Source organism: Bos indicus x Bos taurus, chromosome 13 (genome assembly GCF_003369695.1).
Source record: "Bos indicus x Bos taurus breed Angus x Brahman F1 hybrid chromosome 13, Bos_hybrid_MaternalHap_v2.0, whole genome shotgun sequence".
NCBI classification, from domain to species: Eukaryota; Metazoa; Chordata; class Mammalia; order Artiodactyla; family Bovidae; genus Bos; species Bos indicus x Bos taurus.
The window spans coordinates 31,529,318-31,549,016 of record NC_040088.1 but is presented as its reverse complement, the minus strand read 5'-3'; the positions used below and the strand labels follow the sequence as shown (position 1 = coordinate 31,549,016).

Genomic DNA, 19,699 nt, shown 5'->3' with positions numbered 1-19,699 from the left:
TGACACTTTCTTAGTGTTTAAACTGTTTTAATATTCCTGCCCTATTCCTTGGCTCATTTGTTAGTGTGTGTTAGTTGCTCCGTCGTGTCCAACTCTTTGTGACCCCATGGACTCTAGCCTGCCAGGCTTCTCTGTCCATGGCATTCTCCAGGCAACAGTGCTGGAGTAGGTTGCCATTCCCTTGTCCAGGGGTCTTCCTAACCCAGGAATCAAACCTGGGTCTCCCACATTGCAGGCAGGTTCTTTACCATCTGAGCCATCAGGGAAGCCCCCGTTTGTTAGTTTACTTGGTTTTATTTGCACCTTTGGGATTGCTTTGTTTATTTGACCCAGCAACACTGATTGTTATTCCTTGTATCTGTGAGCTGTTGATCTATTTATAGAAGCCTTGTCCACTTGCCTTTCCTTCCTTCCTTTCAGCCTCTCCTGTGTACAGAGTTCACCCTTGTATATAGTAACCTTTCCCAGGTCACAAGGAAAGTGATGTCCTCAGGCCCACAATTTGCCTTGACCCAAACTAAGAGCTTTAGACACTGATGTATGCAGGAGAACCGGTCACTGGCCATATTCTGTGCTGTTTTCCTGCCTCAGTGACTTTTAGCTGCAGAGTTGCCATTTACTATTTATTTCCACAGTGAAGAACACAGCTGAGTTTGGTACAGCAGACTTTGCTTTGTTGAACTTTATGAAATAAACTGAAGGCTGTTCTTTTGACTTATTCTACCATAACCAGAGCGCTACAATGGATGAAGTGTTGTGTGGGGATGAGGAAATCTTTGCTGTCCACACTTGAGTGTTCTACAGTCACTTTGAAGCATGTTGCCTAATTTAAAATTTTTCAGTTTAGAGTTTTGTTACGTTGTTTCTGAGGTAGTTTTAATGGTTTCACAGATTATGTGGGCAGAAGGTGTCTAAAGGAAATCCTCTGACCATCTTGTGTTTTAATTTTGTTTTCTTACAGATGTGATTATATTGATTAAATCAGATAGTGTCCATCTGTACTGTAATCCTGTAAATTATCGCTATCTGTTACCCTATGTGGCCCATTGGAGAAATCTGCATTTCCACTGCATGACTGAAAATGAGGTGAGGAGAAAATATAAAATAAAAACATAGAGACACTCTAAGGATACTTCAGGAAAAAATAGACGTGGAACAGAAAGTCCTTTAAAAAATTAAATTGGGGCCTTCCCTGGCAGTCGAGTGATTAGGACTCCGAACTTCCACTGCAGGGGGCACGGTTCAGTCCCTGGTTAAGGAAGTAAGATCCTGCATGCCATGTGGCATGACTCCGTCCCCACCCCAAATCAAATTGTGAAATGTGGTTTCACAAAAAAGTTGTTTTAGTGGAACTTTTCATATTTCATTATGAAGCTACCCCAGCAATAAATTACATGCCTGAAAAAGGCGAAAAGAACTGTTAAAATTGTGACCTAATAGTAGGCTTATGAACCTACCTTCCTGCCCTGCTTCTTCATCCCCAACTTGGGCCCATTTGCTCAGGCCTAGGAATGGCCCCAGGAGCCGTTCTGTGACATTCCCATGTTTGGATTTCTTGGTATTTGTTTCTTTTTCCCTTTGGACCCTTTCTAAGAGTTTGGATAGAAATCAAATTGGGGCTTAAGATTTAGAATTTCATGGAAGTTGGGACCCAGTGTAAGTTTAGAACCCTTTTTCCATATGAGCATTTGGGGAATTTGTTTTTGGCTGTGCCGTGTGGCATGCTGTACCTTAGCTCCTTAACCAGGGATCCAACCCATGCCCCCTGCATTGGGAGCTCTGAGTCTTAACCATTGGATCGCCAAGGAAGTCCCCCATTTGGGAGATTTTTGAGGATAAGTTTTATCTCTTGAATTTAGGTCTCTGATCCATTTTGAGTTGATTTTTGTGTGTGGTGTAAGGTAAGAGAATGATGTGTTTTTGATCAACAGACACAAAAAGCTGGCTTTAAAAATACCCTCTTGAAGGGAATTCCTTGGTGGTCCAGTGGTTAGAGCTCTGTTCTTTCACTGCCAAGGACATGCGTTCATTCCCTGGTCATAGGATTAAGATCCTTCAAACTGAACAGCATGGCTACCAAAAAAAAAAACCCCTCATGGGACATTTGGGACAACTAATAAAAATGCAGAGGAAATATGGAATTTTATATGATGTCTCATTAGAGCCTGATTCCTTTAATTTCCTTCTTTAGTATGAAGATGAGGAAGCTGCAGAAGAATTTAAAATTGCCAGCTTTGTGGACATGGTTCGAGACTGCAGTAGAATTGGCATTCCTTATAGCTCCCAAGGTGTGTATCTGACAGTCATCCATTTTAGAACCTTGCTGGGCTGGCGTATGAGTCGAAAGTCCTTACTTCTCCTTTCAGTGGAGACATTCATCTGGAAAACCCATTGATCTGTTTTCAGTAAAGGCAGAGAGGATCGGGCAGAATGAAATCTTAGGACTTTGCTATGCAAGTTTTTGTTCATAACTGAAGTTTCTGCAGCATCACAGCATGCTACCAGCAATCAGATTGAAGGACTCATGAGGATCTAGTCTGTACCACTTATTAAAGATGAAATATAGTTGTGGCGCCTCTTGCCAATAAGAAATAGTAATTTGGGTAGCTGTTAAAAATATGCTGACAGTGATGCTCAAAAATAATGTATAGGGGATTTTCCTGGTGATCCAGTGCTTATTAAGACTTCGTGCTTCCATTACAGGGGGTGTGGGTTGAATCCCTGGTTGGGAAACTAACGTCCCATATGCTGTGGGGCATGGCCAAAAAAACAAGTGTAAAAACAGAGGGAAAAGATCAGCAAGTTTAGCAGTGCTTCTGTCTTTATCTACTAAAAGGAAAAAAAAAAAAAAAAAACTTGTACATTTAATGTTTCCTTCCTTATAATAATAGGGAAGGAAATATTTTGATTTCATACTTTTCCCTTGAGGAAGTTGGTTAGCTATGTGTTTTTTAAGGGAAAGGAGTCAAGTTTTGGTCTGTTAATAAATATATCCACTTAGGGATACAAGTCAGATATAATAGGCCACTATTTGTTTTCTTACTTTCCCTGGAAACCAGAATGTGAAAATATGGAGAAACTTGAATTTTTGTAACTTGTTTGTATTTTGTTTTTTCCTTGACTTTCATTTTGTATTTCTAGTGTTAATATCTAACCATTTTATCTGTTTCAGTTTTTGGTATTTTTTTTGCTAGATGAGGCTGTGGTGAACTTGTAAGAAATGATGCCTTTCTGAGCACATTAGATCAGGTTTAGACTGCTGTATTCAGGATGAAATTTGATACATGTTGTACTTGATTCCTCTAGGTCACTTGCAGATATTTGATATGTTTGTAGTGGAGAAGTGGCCTGTTGTACAGGCCTTTGCTCTTGAGGGCATTGGAGGGGATGGATTTTTTACCATGAAATATGAGGTATGTATGAAAAGCAGCATGTTTGGTTTTTCTGCCACTAAGCTGTTTTTATGAAGGCCCACAGTGTGGGTGTTCATTATAACACTCTAGAAAGCTGGGAGTGACTCCAAAGGGTATGGGACAGTTTAAAGTATTTGAAATGGAAAATTATTGCTGTTTAAGGCTAGTCTGCAAAGTGAGCTCCTATGGCCTTTATTCGTAAAGCTTCTCTCTGTCCTCCTTTTTTTCCCCATTCTGAGTTACCTATAGCACCCCAGGCTGACTCCTCATAACTTTTACTGTCCTATGTCACTTATATCTGTCATACCCACTTACCCACTCACCCACCCCTGGCCTCTGGATTGGAAGTTTCTGGAGAACAAAAGCATTCTTATTGTTGTTTGTATCTCAGAAGTTTGTATAATTTAACTATTTAAGGGCAATGAAAGGGAAAGTGCAGAATTTTGTATAAGTACTGTGTACTAGGGGCTTCCCAGGTGGTGCTAGTGGTAAAGAACCCACCTTCCAATGCAGGAGATGCAGGTTCAATCCCTGGGTTGGGAAGATCCCCTGGAGGAGGGCATGGTAACCCACTCCAGTATTCTTACCTGGAGAATTCCATGGACAGAGGAGCCTGGCAGGCTGTAGTCCATGGGATCAGAAAAGACTCAGACACTACTTAACAACTAAACAACAACTAAAGGAATAAAAAGATTAGCTTTTATGGTAAGAACAGTATCTTTTTTTTCAGTGTTCTGCATCTAGAAGATGACCAGTTAAGTATTGTTAAGTGAATTAATGAATGAGAACTGGAAGAGAGGATCATCTAGGGTATGCATTAGGAAGGATGACTTGGTATCCATATGCCTCCATAGGATCCCCACTGAAATGATCTGCTCCCAGTACAGGAAACCAGACGTGCTGGAAATGGGGCCATACTCTTAGGGATAGAGTAAGTGGGATCTTTGGAAGCAAGGTCCAGGACTGATTCTTTTGCCTCCTTCTGAGAAGTAGCAGTGTCCCTGAGAAATGATTGGAGGTTCACCTGGCAAACCCTGTAATGTAGAGGAACATGGGCTGTAGGGATGAAGAAGACACACACCACATCAGCCCCATTCTTCTTGCCCCAAACCAGTTTTCTCACATTTATTACAATAAAGTAGTAGAACATCCACAAGGCTGTGGCAGCTGCCCCTGACAGCAGTTAACACCCTAAAATTTGGAAGAAGGGGGGCTTCACAGGTGGTAAAGAGCCTGCCTGCCAATGCAGGAGACACAAGATACATGGATTCTATCCCTGGGTCAGGAAGATCCCCTGAAGCAGGAAATGGCAACCTGCTCTAGTATTCTTGCCTGGAAAACTCCATGGACAGAGTAGCCTGGGGGGCTACAGTCATGGAGTTGCAGAGTTGGACGCAACTGAGCGCACACAGTTTAGGAGAATAGGGACTTGAAAGGAGGCATGCCACAGGACATAGAGAAGAACCTTAAAATTTTTAGTGATAATGGTAATGTTTATTTTTAGTTAATTGTATAAACTATGCATTTATACTGTCTTGTAGATGCCAGGCACTGTTCTCAGCATTTTGTATAAATTAATTTGGAAAGAAAGTGAAAGTCAGTCCTGTCTGACTCTTTGCAACCCCATGGACTATACAGTCCAGGAATTCTCCAGGCCAGAGTACTGGAGTGGGTAGCCGTTCCCTTCTCCAGGAGATGTTCCCAGCCCAGGGATTGAATCCAGGTCTCCCGCATTGCAGGCAGATTCTTTACCAGCTGAGCCACCAGGGAAGCCCATGAATTAACTTTAATTCCTACAATAACCCTCTGAAGTAGGTCTGTTACCATCCCTATTTTACAGAAAGTTTAAATGAATTTCCCAGGTCACAGAACTAGTAGCCAGTGAGTGGCAGGGCTAAAGCCCAGTCCAGAAAGTCAGGCTTCTGACCCTATGCTTCTAACCCCTGGGCTACCACTAGGTACTTGAAAAGCAGTGTGCTTGGAAGCTGGACAATTCATGCAGCTCAAATGGGGCAGGCCTCTGGCTCCTGCCTTGAGGTGCATCAAACCATGAAGTCAGATCCCAAAGGAACAAAATTCTTTTTCAGAAAAACTTTTACAAGGTAATGTAGATTTTTCCTGGAGGGTAGTGTTTTTAGGGGCAGTGAGGAGGAAACAGCATACATCATATAGTAAAAGTTACTCTAACTCTTCTTTCAGAATCCCTTTCTTTAGATCCTGCCCTTCTTTTTAGCCACTAATTTTCATTCTCTCAAATACTTTTCTTTGTCCCCATCTCATTTTCCCCGACCTCTCTTCTCTTCCTTACCCTGTCCTTCCTTGTCCTTTAAGGTATGCAGCAGTTTGGCCTAGTGATCAACTCTGCCATTATACTGTCTGCTTCTCTCTGATTGACGTATTAGAGGCCTGATAACTGCCTGAGCCAGAAAAGTTCCTGCCTCCTTTGAAAGCTAGGAGGAGAACTACAGATATAACTTAAGTTTTTAAACTTCTCTTTTATTGCATGCTTATACCCAGAGGAAAATCCTTAACTTAGAGGATGTTTTGTCCCTGTTGTGGTAGGTGCCAGCATGAGAAAGGAAACCAGACCCTTAGAGCATTTATTTGATATTTAGGCTGGGCCAGACTAAGTTATGGATACAGAGAACTCTTTCTTCCTGGAAGCAGTACAGGGTAGTTCTTCTGCTAGGGCTTTCCCCATCTCCAACTTCCTTCTTACTCTCCAGCTATTAGAACTGTGTGATCTGGTAATATAAATTTACATTAACCAACTCTTCAAGGGAGAATTCTAAAAGCAAACTTCTGAGTAATAACTACAGAGCAAGCATTCATTCACCTGCTAATGGACAAACATAAAAATTTTTGTACTGAAAAGTAGAATAAACCCTATGAAAAAATTCAGAAGATAAGAAGGAGACCATAGCATATTAGATGCAGGGATGGATCAGCATGATTTTAAAAAATATTTTCTCCAGGAAATAAAAATTGAGAAAAATATCATTTATACTTTTCAAGCATGCAGTTTTTAGAAAGAGAGGCAAGATGTGGTATTTAGAGCAAGCAGAATTTAAAAGAGAAGTGGATGGCATATGAGAAAATATTGTTCTAAGCCTCAAAATTCACTAGTAGAATTAAGATTTGAATTTCAAAATAGAAATCAGGGAGATTGGCCAAATGGGGAATATAAGGACCCTGAGCTCATCCCCTCTCCCAAGCACACCAAAATCACAATTATTTGCAGAACAACCATTGATGAAAAAAAGACCATAACCTACCAGGAAGGACTTGCTACAGCTAAAGTCATAAGGAATGAACCAAAAGACAGGAAGGATGGACTTCTGATGTACTCAAGTCCCTTCCCCCAGGTAGGTGACCCACAGCTGGAGAATAATTACATTGCAGAGGTTCTCATAGAGCAGTGAGAGTTCTGCGCTCCATGGTGGCCTCTGCAGCCTGGCAGCCCTGCACTGGGAAGATGAGCTGCCAGAGCATTTGACTTGGAAGGCCAGCAGGGCTTAATTTCAGGAGTCCCACAGGACTGAGGGAAATAGAGATTTCTTTCTTACAGGGTATACACAAAGTATCACATACTCCAGGACTCAAGACAAAAGCAATCATTTGATAGAACCCTGGACCAGACTTATCTGCTGGTGTTGGGGAGTGTCCCAGAGAAGCAAGAGGCAATTGCAGCTCACCCTGGGGATATAGATGCTGATGGCAGCCATTCCTTGGGTGTGCCCTTCTGCCATGTGGACACTGGTGGTAATGGGCGCTGTTGTAGAATCCTCCCTTTCACTCATTAGAACCAAGACCTGGCCAATAAACATGTAGGAGCCAGTGCTGGGACACCCCAGGTGAAACTAATTGGGGGGAGGAACAGCCCCATCCAGGAGGAACAGCCCCATCCATAAGCAGGCAGGCTATCTAAAGATTTCCTGAGCTCTCAACCACCTTTAGACTTACCCCTGCCCACCAGAGGCCAAGACCCAGCTCCACCCACCAGTGAGAAGGCACCAGTCCCAGGATCTCCTGATCCCTGACCCTGCCCTCCAGGAAGCCTGCTGTGGCCTCTGGACCAGCCTCACCAATCAGGAGTCAGACACCAAATGCAGAAAAACCAGACTTCCACAGGCTGTGAATCCAGCCTGCACAAAGCAGGCCCTGACTTAAGACCACGTTGACCCTGGCCCTGCCCACACTAAGAGGCAAATACAAGCTTTAGGATATCCTGAACCACAAACGCAACTGTCACTCCCCTCTCCCAGTAATCTGACACCAGCTCTGAGATACCTGGGCCCAGAAACCAGACTCCAGGACCCAGATCTACCTGTTAGTAGTCTGGTACTAACCCCAGGACCTGGCTTCACCCACTAACAGTCTTAGAGTCTTATGGATCCTGACTCTTCCTACCAATGAACCAGCACGAGTCCTGGGGCTCCCTGAGGTTCTCCAGCCCACCAACCTGCAGCCAGCAGTCTCTGCACAAGGCAGGGCCTGGTAACCACCTGGACCAGGTGCCAGCAAAGTCTTACCACATCACCCAAATAGCCCTCCACAAAAGAGGGACCCATGCAGCCAACATGGGGAAACCCCTGGAACATATAGCTTGGGTGATGAGAGGGGTGTACACTGTTGAGATACATAGAATGTCTCCTACAGAAGGCCTCTTCTCTAAAGTCAGGAAACATAACTAGCCCACCAGATAAGTAATACATACAGCAGCTTAGGCAAAATGAAATGACAGAGAGACATGTTCCAGTCAAAGGAGTAAGAAAAAAAACCCAGAAGACAAGTGAAAAGCTTAGTTTTCCCAAGAAAGAGTGAAGGTAGTGATTGTAAAAATGATCAAAAAATGTGAGAGAAGAATAGATGCACAGAGCAAAAAACTGTAAGTTTTTAACAATGAGAAAATATAAAGAACAGCTGTAGATGAAGAATACAATTAAAATGAAAAATACATTAGAAGGAATCATCAGTTTAAATGATATAGAATGGATCAGTGAGCTGGAAGACAAAGTAGTGGAAATCACTGATGCTAAACAGAAAAAAGAATGAAATGACATATAAGAGACCTCTGGGACAACATCAAGCACACTAATATTTGCATTTTAGAAGTCTTAGAAAGAAAGGTGCTAAGAAAATCCCTGAATACTTAAGAGCCATAAACAGTCCTTCAAGACCAGGAAGTGCAGAGAGTCTCATATAGGATTAACCCAAAAAGAACACACCAAGACACACTGTAATCAAAATGTAAAATTTAAAGAGAGAATATTAAAAGTAACAAGACAGAAGGAACAAATAACATAAAAGGGAACTCCCATAAGGCTGTCAGCTGACTTTTAAGCAGAAGTCCTGCAGGCCAGAGGGAAGTGCTGTAAGTTTAAAGTGATGAAAGGAAAATACCTATGAGCATGAGTATGCTACACAGTAGTGCTCTCATTCATATTTATTGGAGAGAGTAAAAGCTTTGTAGACAAGCAAAAGCTAAAAGAGTTCACCAAACCAATTTTACAAGTGTTAAAAGAACTTCTCTAGGTGAAAAAGAAAAGGCTATTACTCTAAAAACATGAAAATTCTGAAATGAAAAAGGTAAAGGAAAACATACAATAAAGATAGGAAATCATCCATGCATGAACCTCTTAGAAGGTTTAAAGACAAAAATAGTGAAATCCACAGTATCTACAAACACCCACAATAAGCAGTTAAAGGGTACACAAAACAATTAGATGTAAAATACGATACTGAAAATAGTAATTGAGAGGGGAGGAGAGTATACGCTGTGGGATTAAGATGCATTTGAAATTAAGAGATCAACAACTTAAAAACAGTTAAGTATGTACATAGAACGTTATATTAAAAACCTCATGATAGCCACAAACCAAAAATCTGTAATAGATATACACAAAAAATAAAAATCCAAATACAATACTAAAAATTGTCACTAAATCACAACAGAATTAAGGAAGAAGGAAGGGGTAAAAGGCCTACAAAAGTAACCCCAAAACAGATAACAAAGTGGCAATAAGAACATACATATCAATAATTACCTTAAATGTAAATGGACTGAATGCTCCAATCAAAAGACACAGAATAGCTGAGTGGATACAAAAACAAGACATATGTGTGTGTGTGTGTGTGTGTGTGTGTGTGTGTGTGTGTGTGTACTGCCTAGAAGAGATCACTTCAGGTTTATAGACAGACTGAAAGTAAGAGGATGGAAAAAGATATTCCATGCAAATAAAAATCAAAGCCAGGGTTGCAATACTTAGACAATAATAAGCCCTAAAATAAACGCTGTTGTAAGAGATGAAGAAGGATACCACATGATAATCAAGGGATCAGTGCACTAAGATATAACAATTATAAATATATCTGCACTGAATATGGGAGCAACTAAATAGAGAATTGGACTATAAAGAAAGCTGAGCACTGAAGAATTGATGCTTTTGAACTGTGGTGTTGGAGAAAACTCTTGAGAGTCCCTTGGACTGCAAGAAGACCCAGCCAGTCCATCCTAAAGGAGATCAGTCCTGGATGTTCTTTGGAATGTCTGATGTTGAAGCTGAAACTGAGATACTTTGGCCACCTGATGCGAAGAACTGACTCATTGGAAAAGACCCTGATTCTGGGAAAGAGTGAGGGCAGGAGGAAAAGGGGACGACAGGATGAGATGGTTGGAGGGCGTCACAGACTCAATGGACATGAGTTTGGGTAAGCTCCGGAAGTTGGTGATAGACAGGGAGGCCTGGTGTGCTGCGGTTCATGGGGTTGCAAAGAGTTGGACACGATTGAGTGACTAAACTGCCTGAAATACATATATCAGATATTAATGGACAGAAAGGGAGAAATTGACAGTAACACAATAATAGAGAATTTGAACACCTCAGTTACATCAATGGACAGATCATCTGGACAGAAAATCAATAAGGAAGCACTGCCCTTAAATGACACATTGGACCAAAGGGACTTATTTGGTAAGAGTATTCCATCCGAAAGCAGCAGAATACACATTCTTTTCAAGTCTACGTGAAACATTCTGGAGGATAGGTCACATACTAGGCTACAAAACAAGTCTTGGTGAAGAAAATTGAAATCATATCAAGCATCTTTTCCAGCCACAATACTGACTAGAAACCAACTGCAATGGGGGAGAAAAATGGTAAAACCCTCAAAACACATGGAGGGTAAACAATATGTTACTTAACAACAAATGGATCACTGAAGAAATCAAAGAGGAAATCAGAAGTTACCTAGAGACTAATGAAAATGAAAACATGACAATTCAATACCTTTGTGTATGCTAAGTGTGCTAAGTCACTTCAGTCATGTCTGACTCTGTGGCCCTATGGCCTGTAGCCCACCAGGCTCCTCTGTCCGTGGGATTCTCTGAGCAAGAATAGTGGAATGGGTTGCCGGTGCTTTCCTCCAGTGGCTCTCTTGTCTCCTCCACTGGCAGACAGGTTCTTTACCACTAGTGCCACCTGGGAAGCCTCCTCAATACCTATAGTGAAAGTGTTAGTCGCTCAGTCATGTCTGACTCTTTGCAACCCCATGGACTGTAGCTTGCCAGGCTTCTTTGTCTGTGGAATTTTCTAGGCAAGAATTCTGGAGTGGGTAGTCATTTCCTTCTCCAGGGATCTTCCTGACTCAGGGATCAAACCTGGGTTTCCTGCCTTGCAAGGAAAATTCTTTACTGTCTGAGCCATCAATATCTGTGGGACACAGCAAAAACAGTTCTAAGAGGGAAGTTTGTACCGAAACAAGCTTACTTCAGGAAAAAGATAAATCTCAAACAACCTACCAGTGTGAGTGAAATTGCTCAGTCGTGTCCTACTCTTTGTGATCCCATGGACTGTAGCCTACCAGGCTCCTCCATCCATGGAATTTTCCAGGCAAGAGGACTGGAGTGGGTTGCCATTTCCTTCTCTAGGGACCTTCCCGACCCAGGGATAGAACCCAGGTCTCCCGCATTGCAGGCAGATGCTTTACTGTCTGGGCTACCAGGGAAGCCCACCTTACACCTAAAGGAACTATAGAAAGAACAACAAACAAATCCCAGAGTAAGTAGAAAGAAAAAAAACATAGAGACAGCAGAACTAAATGAAATAGAGACTAAGTAAAAATAGGAAAGATCAGTTAAACTAAAAGCTGGCTCTTTGAAAAGATAAAATTGTTGCGTCTTTAACCAGATGCATCAAGAAAAAAGGAGAGGGTCCAGATCAGTAATGTGAGAAGTGAAAAAGAAGTAACAACCAACACCACAGAAATACAGAGAATCATGAGAGACCACTACAACAACTACATACCAGTAAAGTGAACAAACTAGAAGAAATCAACCAATTCTTAGAATGGTACAATCTCCCAAGAAATAAAAAATATGAACAGACCAGTTACCAGTATTAGTATTTAATCAGTTCAAAAATAAAAAATAAAAAACCACACACAAACACCTTCCAGAAAACATTAGAAGAGGACCAGATGTCTTCACAGGTAAGTTCTACCAAACATTTGAAGAGTTAACACCTATCCTTCTGAAGCTATTCCAAAGACGGCAGAGAAAGAACACTTCCAGAATCATTCTGTGAGGCCAGCATCACCTGATAGCAAAACTAGACTAAGATATCACAGAAGAAGAAAATAACAAGCCAATATTAGTGATGAACATAGGTGTGGAAATTGTCAACAAAATCTTCAGTTGATTGCAAAGCACATTTAAAGGATCCTACATCATGACCACATAGGACCTATCATTGGAAATTTTCAGTATCCCTAAATCAATCAGTGTGATACATCACATTAACAATGTGAAAACTAAAAAAAAAAAAAAAAAAAAGTGGTTATCTCAGTAGATGCAGAAAAGGCTTTTAACAAAATTCAACATCTGTTTATGATTTTAAAAAAACCTCCAGAAAGTGCACACTAAGGGAGCATACCTCAGCATAATAAAGGCCATACATAACCAAAAAAAAGGAATTAAGATTGGAAAGGAAGAAGTAAAGCTGTCACTGTTTGCAGATGACATAGTTCTCTACATAGAAAATCCTGCAGATGCTACCAGAAATCTACTAGAGCTCATCAGTGAAGCTGGTGAAGTTGCAGGATACAAAATTAATATACAGAAATCTGTTGCTTTTCCATACACTAACGGTTAACTATCACAAAGAAATTAAGGAAACAATCCCATTTACCATCTCATCAAAAAGAATAAAATACTTAGGAATAAATGTACGTCAGAAGATAAAAGAACTCAGGAAACAGACATTGGTGAAGCAAATTAAATACAACACAAATGGAAAAATACACTATGTTCTTGGATTGGAAGAATTAATATTGTTAAAATGACTATACTTATCCAAGGCAATATACAGATTCAATGTAATCCTTGTCAGAATACCAGGGTCTTTCACAGAAGTAGAACAAATCTAAAATTTGTATGAAAATACAAAATACCCCAAATAGCCAAAATGGTCTTGAGAAAGAGAGCTGGAAGGATAACAGTCCCTGACTAAAGACTGTACTACACTACTACAGTAATAATAGCAGTATGTCTTAATACTGACACACAGACATACATAGATCAATGAAACAGAATAGAGAGCTCAGCATTAAACCCATGCACTTAAAAATAAATAAATCATGCACTTAAGGTCAGTTAATCTACAACAAAAGAAGCAAGAATATACAATGGAGAAAGGACAGTCTCTTCAGTACATAATAGGAAAACTGGACAGTTGTGTGTAAAAGAATGAAATTAGAACATTCTCTGACACCATATACAAAAATAAAGTGGATTAAAGACCTAAGTGTGAGACTGGAAACAATAAAACCAGAAGAAAACCTAGGCAGAACACTCTGACATTAATTGTGGCAATAGGTTTTTGGATCTGCCTCCTAAAGCGAGGAAAATAAAAGCAAGAATAGACAAATTGGGCCTAATTAATCTTAAACCATCAACAAAATAAAGACAGCCTTGTGAATAGGAGAAGATACTTGCAGATGATATGATTGATAAGGGTTAATATCCAAAATATGTAAACAGCTCATAGAACTACACATAAAAGAAAAAATCCAAAAATGGGTAGAAGAGCTAGAGACATTTAACCAAAGAAGACATACAGATGGCCAACAAGCATGTGAAAAGGTGCTCAACATCACTAGTCACCAGGGAAATGCAAATCAAAACCATAATGAGATTTCACCTCTTATTTGTCAGCATGACATCAAAAAGAACACAAATGTTGGTGAGGATGTAGAGAAATGGGAACACATCATACACTGTTGGTAGGAATATAAATTGGCGCAGTCACTGTGGAAAACAGTATGGAGGTTCCTCAAAAAGCTAAAAATATAACTACCATATAACCCAGCAGTTCCACTCCTAGGGAACTACTGGGTTTTATATATATATATATATATGTATATATGTATGTATGTATACATATATATGTTTACATATATGTAAACCCAAAACCACTAACTCAATACATGCACCCCAGTGTTCATAGCAACATTATTTACAGTTGTAAACCCAAAACCACTAACTCAATACATGCACCCCAATGTTCATAGCAACATTATTTACAGTTGTCAATATACGTGTGCTAAGTCACTTCAGTCGTGTCTGATTCTTTGTGACCCTATGGACAGTAGCCCACCAGGCTCCTCTGTCCATGGGGATTCTCCAGGCAAGAATACTAGAGTGGGTTGCCATGCCCTCCTCCAGGGGATCTTCCCGACCCAGAGATAGAACCTGCAGCTCTTATGTCTCCTCCACTGGGAAGCAGGTTCTTTACCACTAGTGCCACCTGGGAAGCCCATTGTCAATATACGGAAGCCACCTAAATGTTGATAAATAGATGAATGGAAAGAAGATATGGTATATATACGTATGTGTGTATATATATAGTGGAATACTGCTTAACCATAAAACGAAAACTTGGAACAACATGGGTGCACTTGGGAGGGTATTATACTAAGTGAGGTAAGTCAAAGACAGGCACTTATGATATCACTTACATGTGCAATCTGAAAAATACAACACTACTATGAATAAAATGGAAAAGAAACAGACCCACAGATACAGAGAACTAACTAGTGGTTACCAGTGGGAACAGGGAAGTAGGGGAAGGCAGGATAGGGGTAGGGAAATGAGAGGTACAAACTATTATGTTGAAGATAAGCTACAGAGCTTAATTGTACAACACGGGGAATATAGCCAGTATTTTATAACTATAAATGTAGTATAACCTTTAAAGTTGTGAATCACTGTGTTATATACCTGTAAGTTATATAATTTTGAAAATCAACTGTACTTCAATATCAAATAAATTAAAAAAATGGACATCAAGTTCAGTACCTCAAAAATCTCATCAGTTGGCACACTTGTAAAACTGTTGCACGTTACAGAGAAAGGAGCCAAATAGGTTAAATCAATGAGGAAAAAGATAATAAAATGGAGGATAGAGAATGGAAAATGGTGATATCAAAAGTGAAGGTTATGTAATAGTGTGTGTTTATGTGTCAGGGAGTGTGACACAGAGTGACAAGCAACCAGACATTTACCAACTGCCACCTCCTTAGTAGGAAAAACAAGGAACAAAGTGAGTGGGTGGAGTTTCTCTGTGGAAACTTGAAAACAAAGGTAACGCTTTGGGTAGTGTAGTAAAGCTCTCTACATTTTGGTATTTAGAATATGAGGGAGTAGAGATCCTATAGCTGCCTCTTACATGTCTACTCTGCTACAAAACTTACTGGTACTTGACAAGCTCTGCTAAGAACAGAAAGCTTCTCATCAACATTTTTTTGAAAATATAAACAGGCAGTGAAAGCTCACCACACATTGGATTAAATCACCTGTAATTTGAAAGAAAAAGTCAAGATTTTAAAAAAATTCTGAATGTGACACAAAGATAATTTAAGATATAGGGGGAAAGTTAAGATATAAAACTCTATTTAGGATGCCTGGAGAAATGTAAGATTTGATGACCATAGAACAAGAGTTATTTTGTGATAAATGAATATAAGGAAAATATGAGCTCTGGGAAGTTATAAGTGATAAAATTAACAGAGCAATTGGGAGGGTAAAGTTAGGAAAATCTCAAAATTAAAAACTTTAGAAATAAAAGGAAATATGAGAAAAAACTTTAAAATCTTAGAGAACTTATCTATGATGTTTGATATCCTTTAAGTAGGAGGTCTAGAAGGATAGAACAGAGATACCAGAAGGGAGGAAACTTAAAAATAGAAGTAAACATTTCCAGTGATAATGATAAATAAAAGCTTTTAAATTAAATTGCTTAGCAAGCATCAGTGAGATTTTTAAAAAAGCTTAAATCTGTCTGTGCTTTTTTAAACAATAAGAATTAAAGAATATCATAAAAAGCTTCCAGGCAGAAAAAATAAGTCTTGTACGATAAGACAACAGAAGTTTGATTTCTCTCCTTCCCCAACCAAAACAAACAAACATTAAACTAACATTAAACATGATAAAAATGGTTTTTAAGACACTAGACGTCCGGCAAGGAGGTAATTCCCTTGAGAGAGAGAAATAGACAAGATGAACCCCAGGATTGTCCTAGCTTACTACAGTTGACCTTCAAAAAAATAGGAGTTTGAACTGCATAGGTTCACTTACACAGAGATTTTTTTTTCAGTGGTAAATAATATAGTACTACATGATCCACAGTGGGGTGAATCCACGGGCACAGAACCATGAATGCAGAATTGCTTTTACAGAGGGCTGACTGTAAGCTTTATTCATGGCTTTTCATCTGCAGAGAGCATCGATTCTCCCATGTTAGCATTAACACCCATGTCACTCAAGGATCAACTGTACTTTGAGAAAATTCCCAGGCCGTGGCACAGGAAGGGGGTACCCAGGTAGATCCCAATGTACTTCCTGAGCTGAGTAGATGCTGCTAAGATTCTGATGAGACCAAAGCATCTAGAGTACTAAAGAGGAAAGATTTCCCCCAAAACAGAACTCCCAAGGTCTGCGAAGATTCCTTTCCTCCTCCTCTGGCATCCCAAGTATTCAACAGAGTTTTGCTATATGTGCTTTTGTGTGACTTAACCACTGAAGTTGGAGGAAGAAAAACACAGGTGAAATTATTCCAGAACAGTTCCTGATGCATGCTTAGAGCTGGGAATAGTGCCTGTTCCCACCAATTAGGTGGGAACATAATTCATAAGGGGCATTGGATAAAGTCTTCAGGAGGGTTTTGTCTCAGTAGTGGGGAATAATCAGCCCTAGTATGAGCACTGCTCTGGACCCTCCTAACAATTTACAAAAGTAAGACCTGAAAGGATCAAACAGTTTTCAAGTAACTGCATTCCAGAATAAAGCACAAGAATATTTATAGGAATATGAAAATACCTGGTATCCAACAAGGTAAAATTCAGTGTCTGGCATCCAAAGATTATCACTTTACAGGTAAGTGGGAATATATGACTGATAATAAGGTAATCAGTCAAAATTGACCTGAAATGGACAGAAACATTAGAATTAGCAAACAAGGACATAAAACAGTTATTCTCATTGTATTCCATATGCTCTAGAAGCTAGAGGAAAGATTGAATGGGTTAAACAAATAGAAAATATAAAAAGGACCCAGATAGAACTTCTAGAAGTGAACATTGCAATATCTAAGATGAAAAATATACTAGATGGCAGTAACATTAACTTAGATCCTGCCAAAGAAGATTAATGATTTTTAAGCCATAGCAGTAGAAACCATCCAAGGTGAATGAAGCACAGAGAGACTAAGGAATCCAAAAGAATGGAAAGAGCATCAGTTTAGTTCAGTGGCTCAGTTATGTCCGACTCTTTGCGACCCCATGAACCGAGCATGCCAGGCCTCCCTGTCGATCACCAACTCCTGGAGTTAATCCAAACTGTTGGACACGACTGAGCGACTGAACTGAACTGAACTGAACTTGGTTATCTGGGTCATGATCTTTTTTGTGTACTACTTCTGTATATTCTTGCCACCTCTTCTTAATATCTTCTGCTTCTGTTAGGTTCATACCATTTCTGTCCTTTATTGAGCCCATCTTTGCATGAAATGTCCCGTTGGTATCTCTAATTTTCTTGAAGAGATCTCTAGTCTTTCCCATTCTATTGTTTTCCTCTGTTTCTTTGCATTGATCGCTGAGGAAGGCTTTCTTATCTCTCCTTGCTATTCTTTGGAACTCTGCATTCAAATGGGTGTATCTTTCCTTTTCTCCTTTGCTTTTTGCTTCTCTTCTTTCCACATACCTGAATGGTCTAGTGGTTTTCCCCACTTTCTTCAATTTAAGTCTGAATTTGGCAATAAGGAGTTTACGATCTGAGCCACAGTCAGCTCTTGGTCTTGTTTTTGCTGACTGGAAAGAGCATCAGTGATTGCCAAATCAGTCATAGGACAGAATAAAGACATTTTTAAACTTAAAAAAATTTTTTCCTTCCATTAATCTTTTCTTAGAAAGCTATTGAAGGATGTGCTCTAACAAACAAGGAAGTCAGCCAAGGAAGAGGAGACAAATTAAGCCACGGGATCAAATCCATCATGTGAAAGCTTCAGAATGAAGCTGGAAGAAAGAGAGAGATTATCTGATATCTTTAAACCAGTGGTTCTCAATTGGAATGATTTTGCTGTCTCATCCCTCTCCTCCCCCCAATATTTGGACATGCTTTTGATTTGCCTAGACAGGGAGGGTCATTGTTATAGGCATCCAGTGAGTAAGAGACCAAGGATGTTGCACAAAACAATGCAAGGGCATCCCCTCACATCGAAGAAATAACTGGCCCTCAAATCACAGTAGTGTTTCTATTGAGAAACTCTAGTGTAAGGAGATTAACTGTGAGCAAATTAAGTGGGAAAGGTAGAAAAAAATTTAGGATTGATTTTTTTTTTAATATATATATAAAATACAAGTAAAAAAAAAAGCTGTTGGTAGCTTTTGGAAAAACGAAATTTGTTTAAGAAAGTAAATAGTATGGTATGTACTAGGCGTGCAGTAAATTTTATATATTACATATATATCTTTAATATTGTAAATAATAACTACTAGTATAGCCAACGGAGAAGGCAGTGGCACCCCACTCCAGCACTCTTGCCTGGAAAATCCCATGGATGGAGGAGCCTGGTGGGCTGAAGTCCATGGGGTCGCTAAGAGTCAGACAAGATTCAGCGACTTCACTTTCACTTTTCACTTTCATGTATTGGAGAAGGAAATGGCAACCCACTCCAGTGTTCTTGCCTGGAGAATCCCAGGGACGGGGAAGCCTCGTGGGCTGCCATCCATGGGATCGTACAGAGTCGGACACGACTGAAGCGACTTAGCAGCAGCAGTATAGCCAAAAAAGTCATATCATGGTATTAGGTATGTGTATGAGAAAAAGTGAGAATGGGGATAAGTATAGCAGAGCTACATCTTTGTCATAAGTCAGTATTTAATTTCTGAATTGATAAATGAAGAAATAGTGGTAGATGCTTATATCAAAATATGGAGGTAATTACCAAAAAGAAAACATTAAAAGACTTCAAAGTGGTTGCCTCTGAGGATTGAGACAAGGGGCAGTTTATGAAAGATTGAAGTAGGGATTAAATTTTTTTCATTACAGGCCTTTAGTACTAGTATTTGATTTTTTTAAACTGTAAGAATATATTCTAATTAAAATTTTATTTTAAATGAATTCACAATATATTTGTGTGTATATGTGTATAAATTTGTATATGCCCATCAAAGATGATATTCAAAAGATATACTAAAGTCTCTGAATCTGAAAAGATAGTTTCCTTCAGTGGGACACATTTATCAAGTATGTATAGGTTCTGATAATTGACAAAGTTTTGACATATTATTCACCAAGATAACCATTTCTAAATGTCAGAAAATAATTCTGATTGTCCTAATGATACCGACTCAGTTATTTCAGTGTTTTCCCCCTTGTATTACAGTTGCAAGATGTGAGTTTGAATCTATGGAATGTCTACAGCAAGATGGATCCTGTGTCCCTGGAGAGTTTGCTTTCCGAGGTAAAGAGCCACACTGTATTTAACATATAAATATAACCAGCTCAGTAATCTACTAATGATATTTAACTTGTAGAAATGCAGGATATATTTTAGTTTGCATTTAGTTAAAGAATTGAGCAGTTTCTTCCTTGATTGTTATCTTGAACTCCTTTGGAGTGAAAGAGGACCTGGAAAAGAGATACTGCCTCTTTCACTCTGAGAAACCACCTAAGATGAAACCAAGGCTCCCTGCCTTGTCCAAGGTTTAGGTTTTCACCTAAAGACATT

General features: G+C 39.6%; 1 protein-coding gene across 3 annotated transcripts in view; it reads left to right on the top strand.

Moving 5' to 3' along the window:
- C13H20orf194 (chromosome 13 C20orf194 homolog) overlaps positions 1–19,699 on the top strand; it is a 173,251-nt gene that overhangs the window by 35,694 nt on the left and 117,858 nt on the right. For all 3 annotated transcript variants that reach the window (XM_027559349.1, XM_027559347.1, XM_027559346.1), the window contains exons 4-7: positions 962–1,086; positions 2,192–2,288; positions 3,307–3,413; positions 19,355–19,432. In XM_027559349.1, coding sequence (XP_027415150.1) covers positions 962–1,086; positions 2,192–2,288; positions 3,307–3,413; positions 19,355–19,432 — 407 coding nt within the window. The remainder of the gene's footprint in view (positions 1–961; positions 1,087–2,191; positions 2,289–3,306; positions 3,414–19,354; positions 19,433–19,699) is intronic.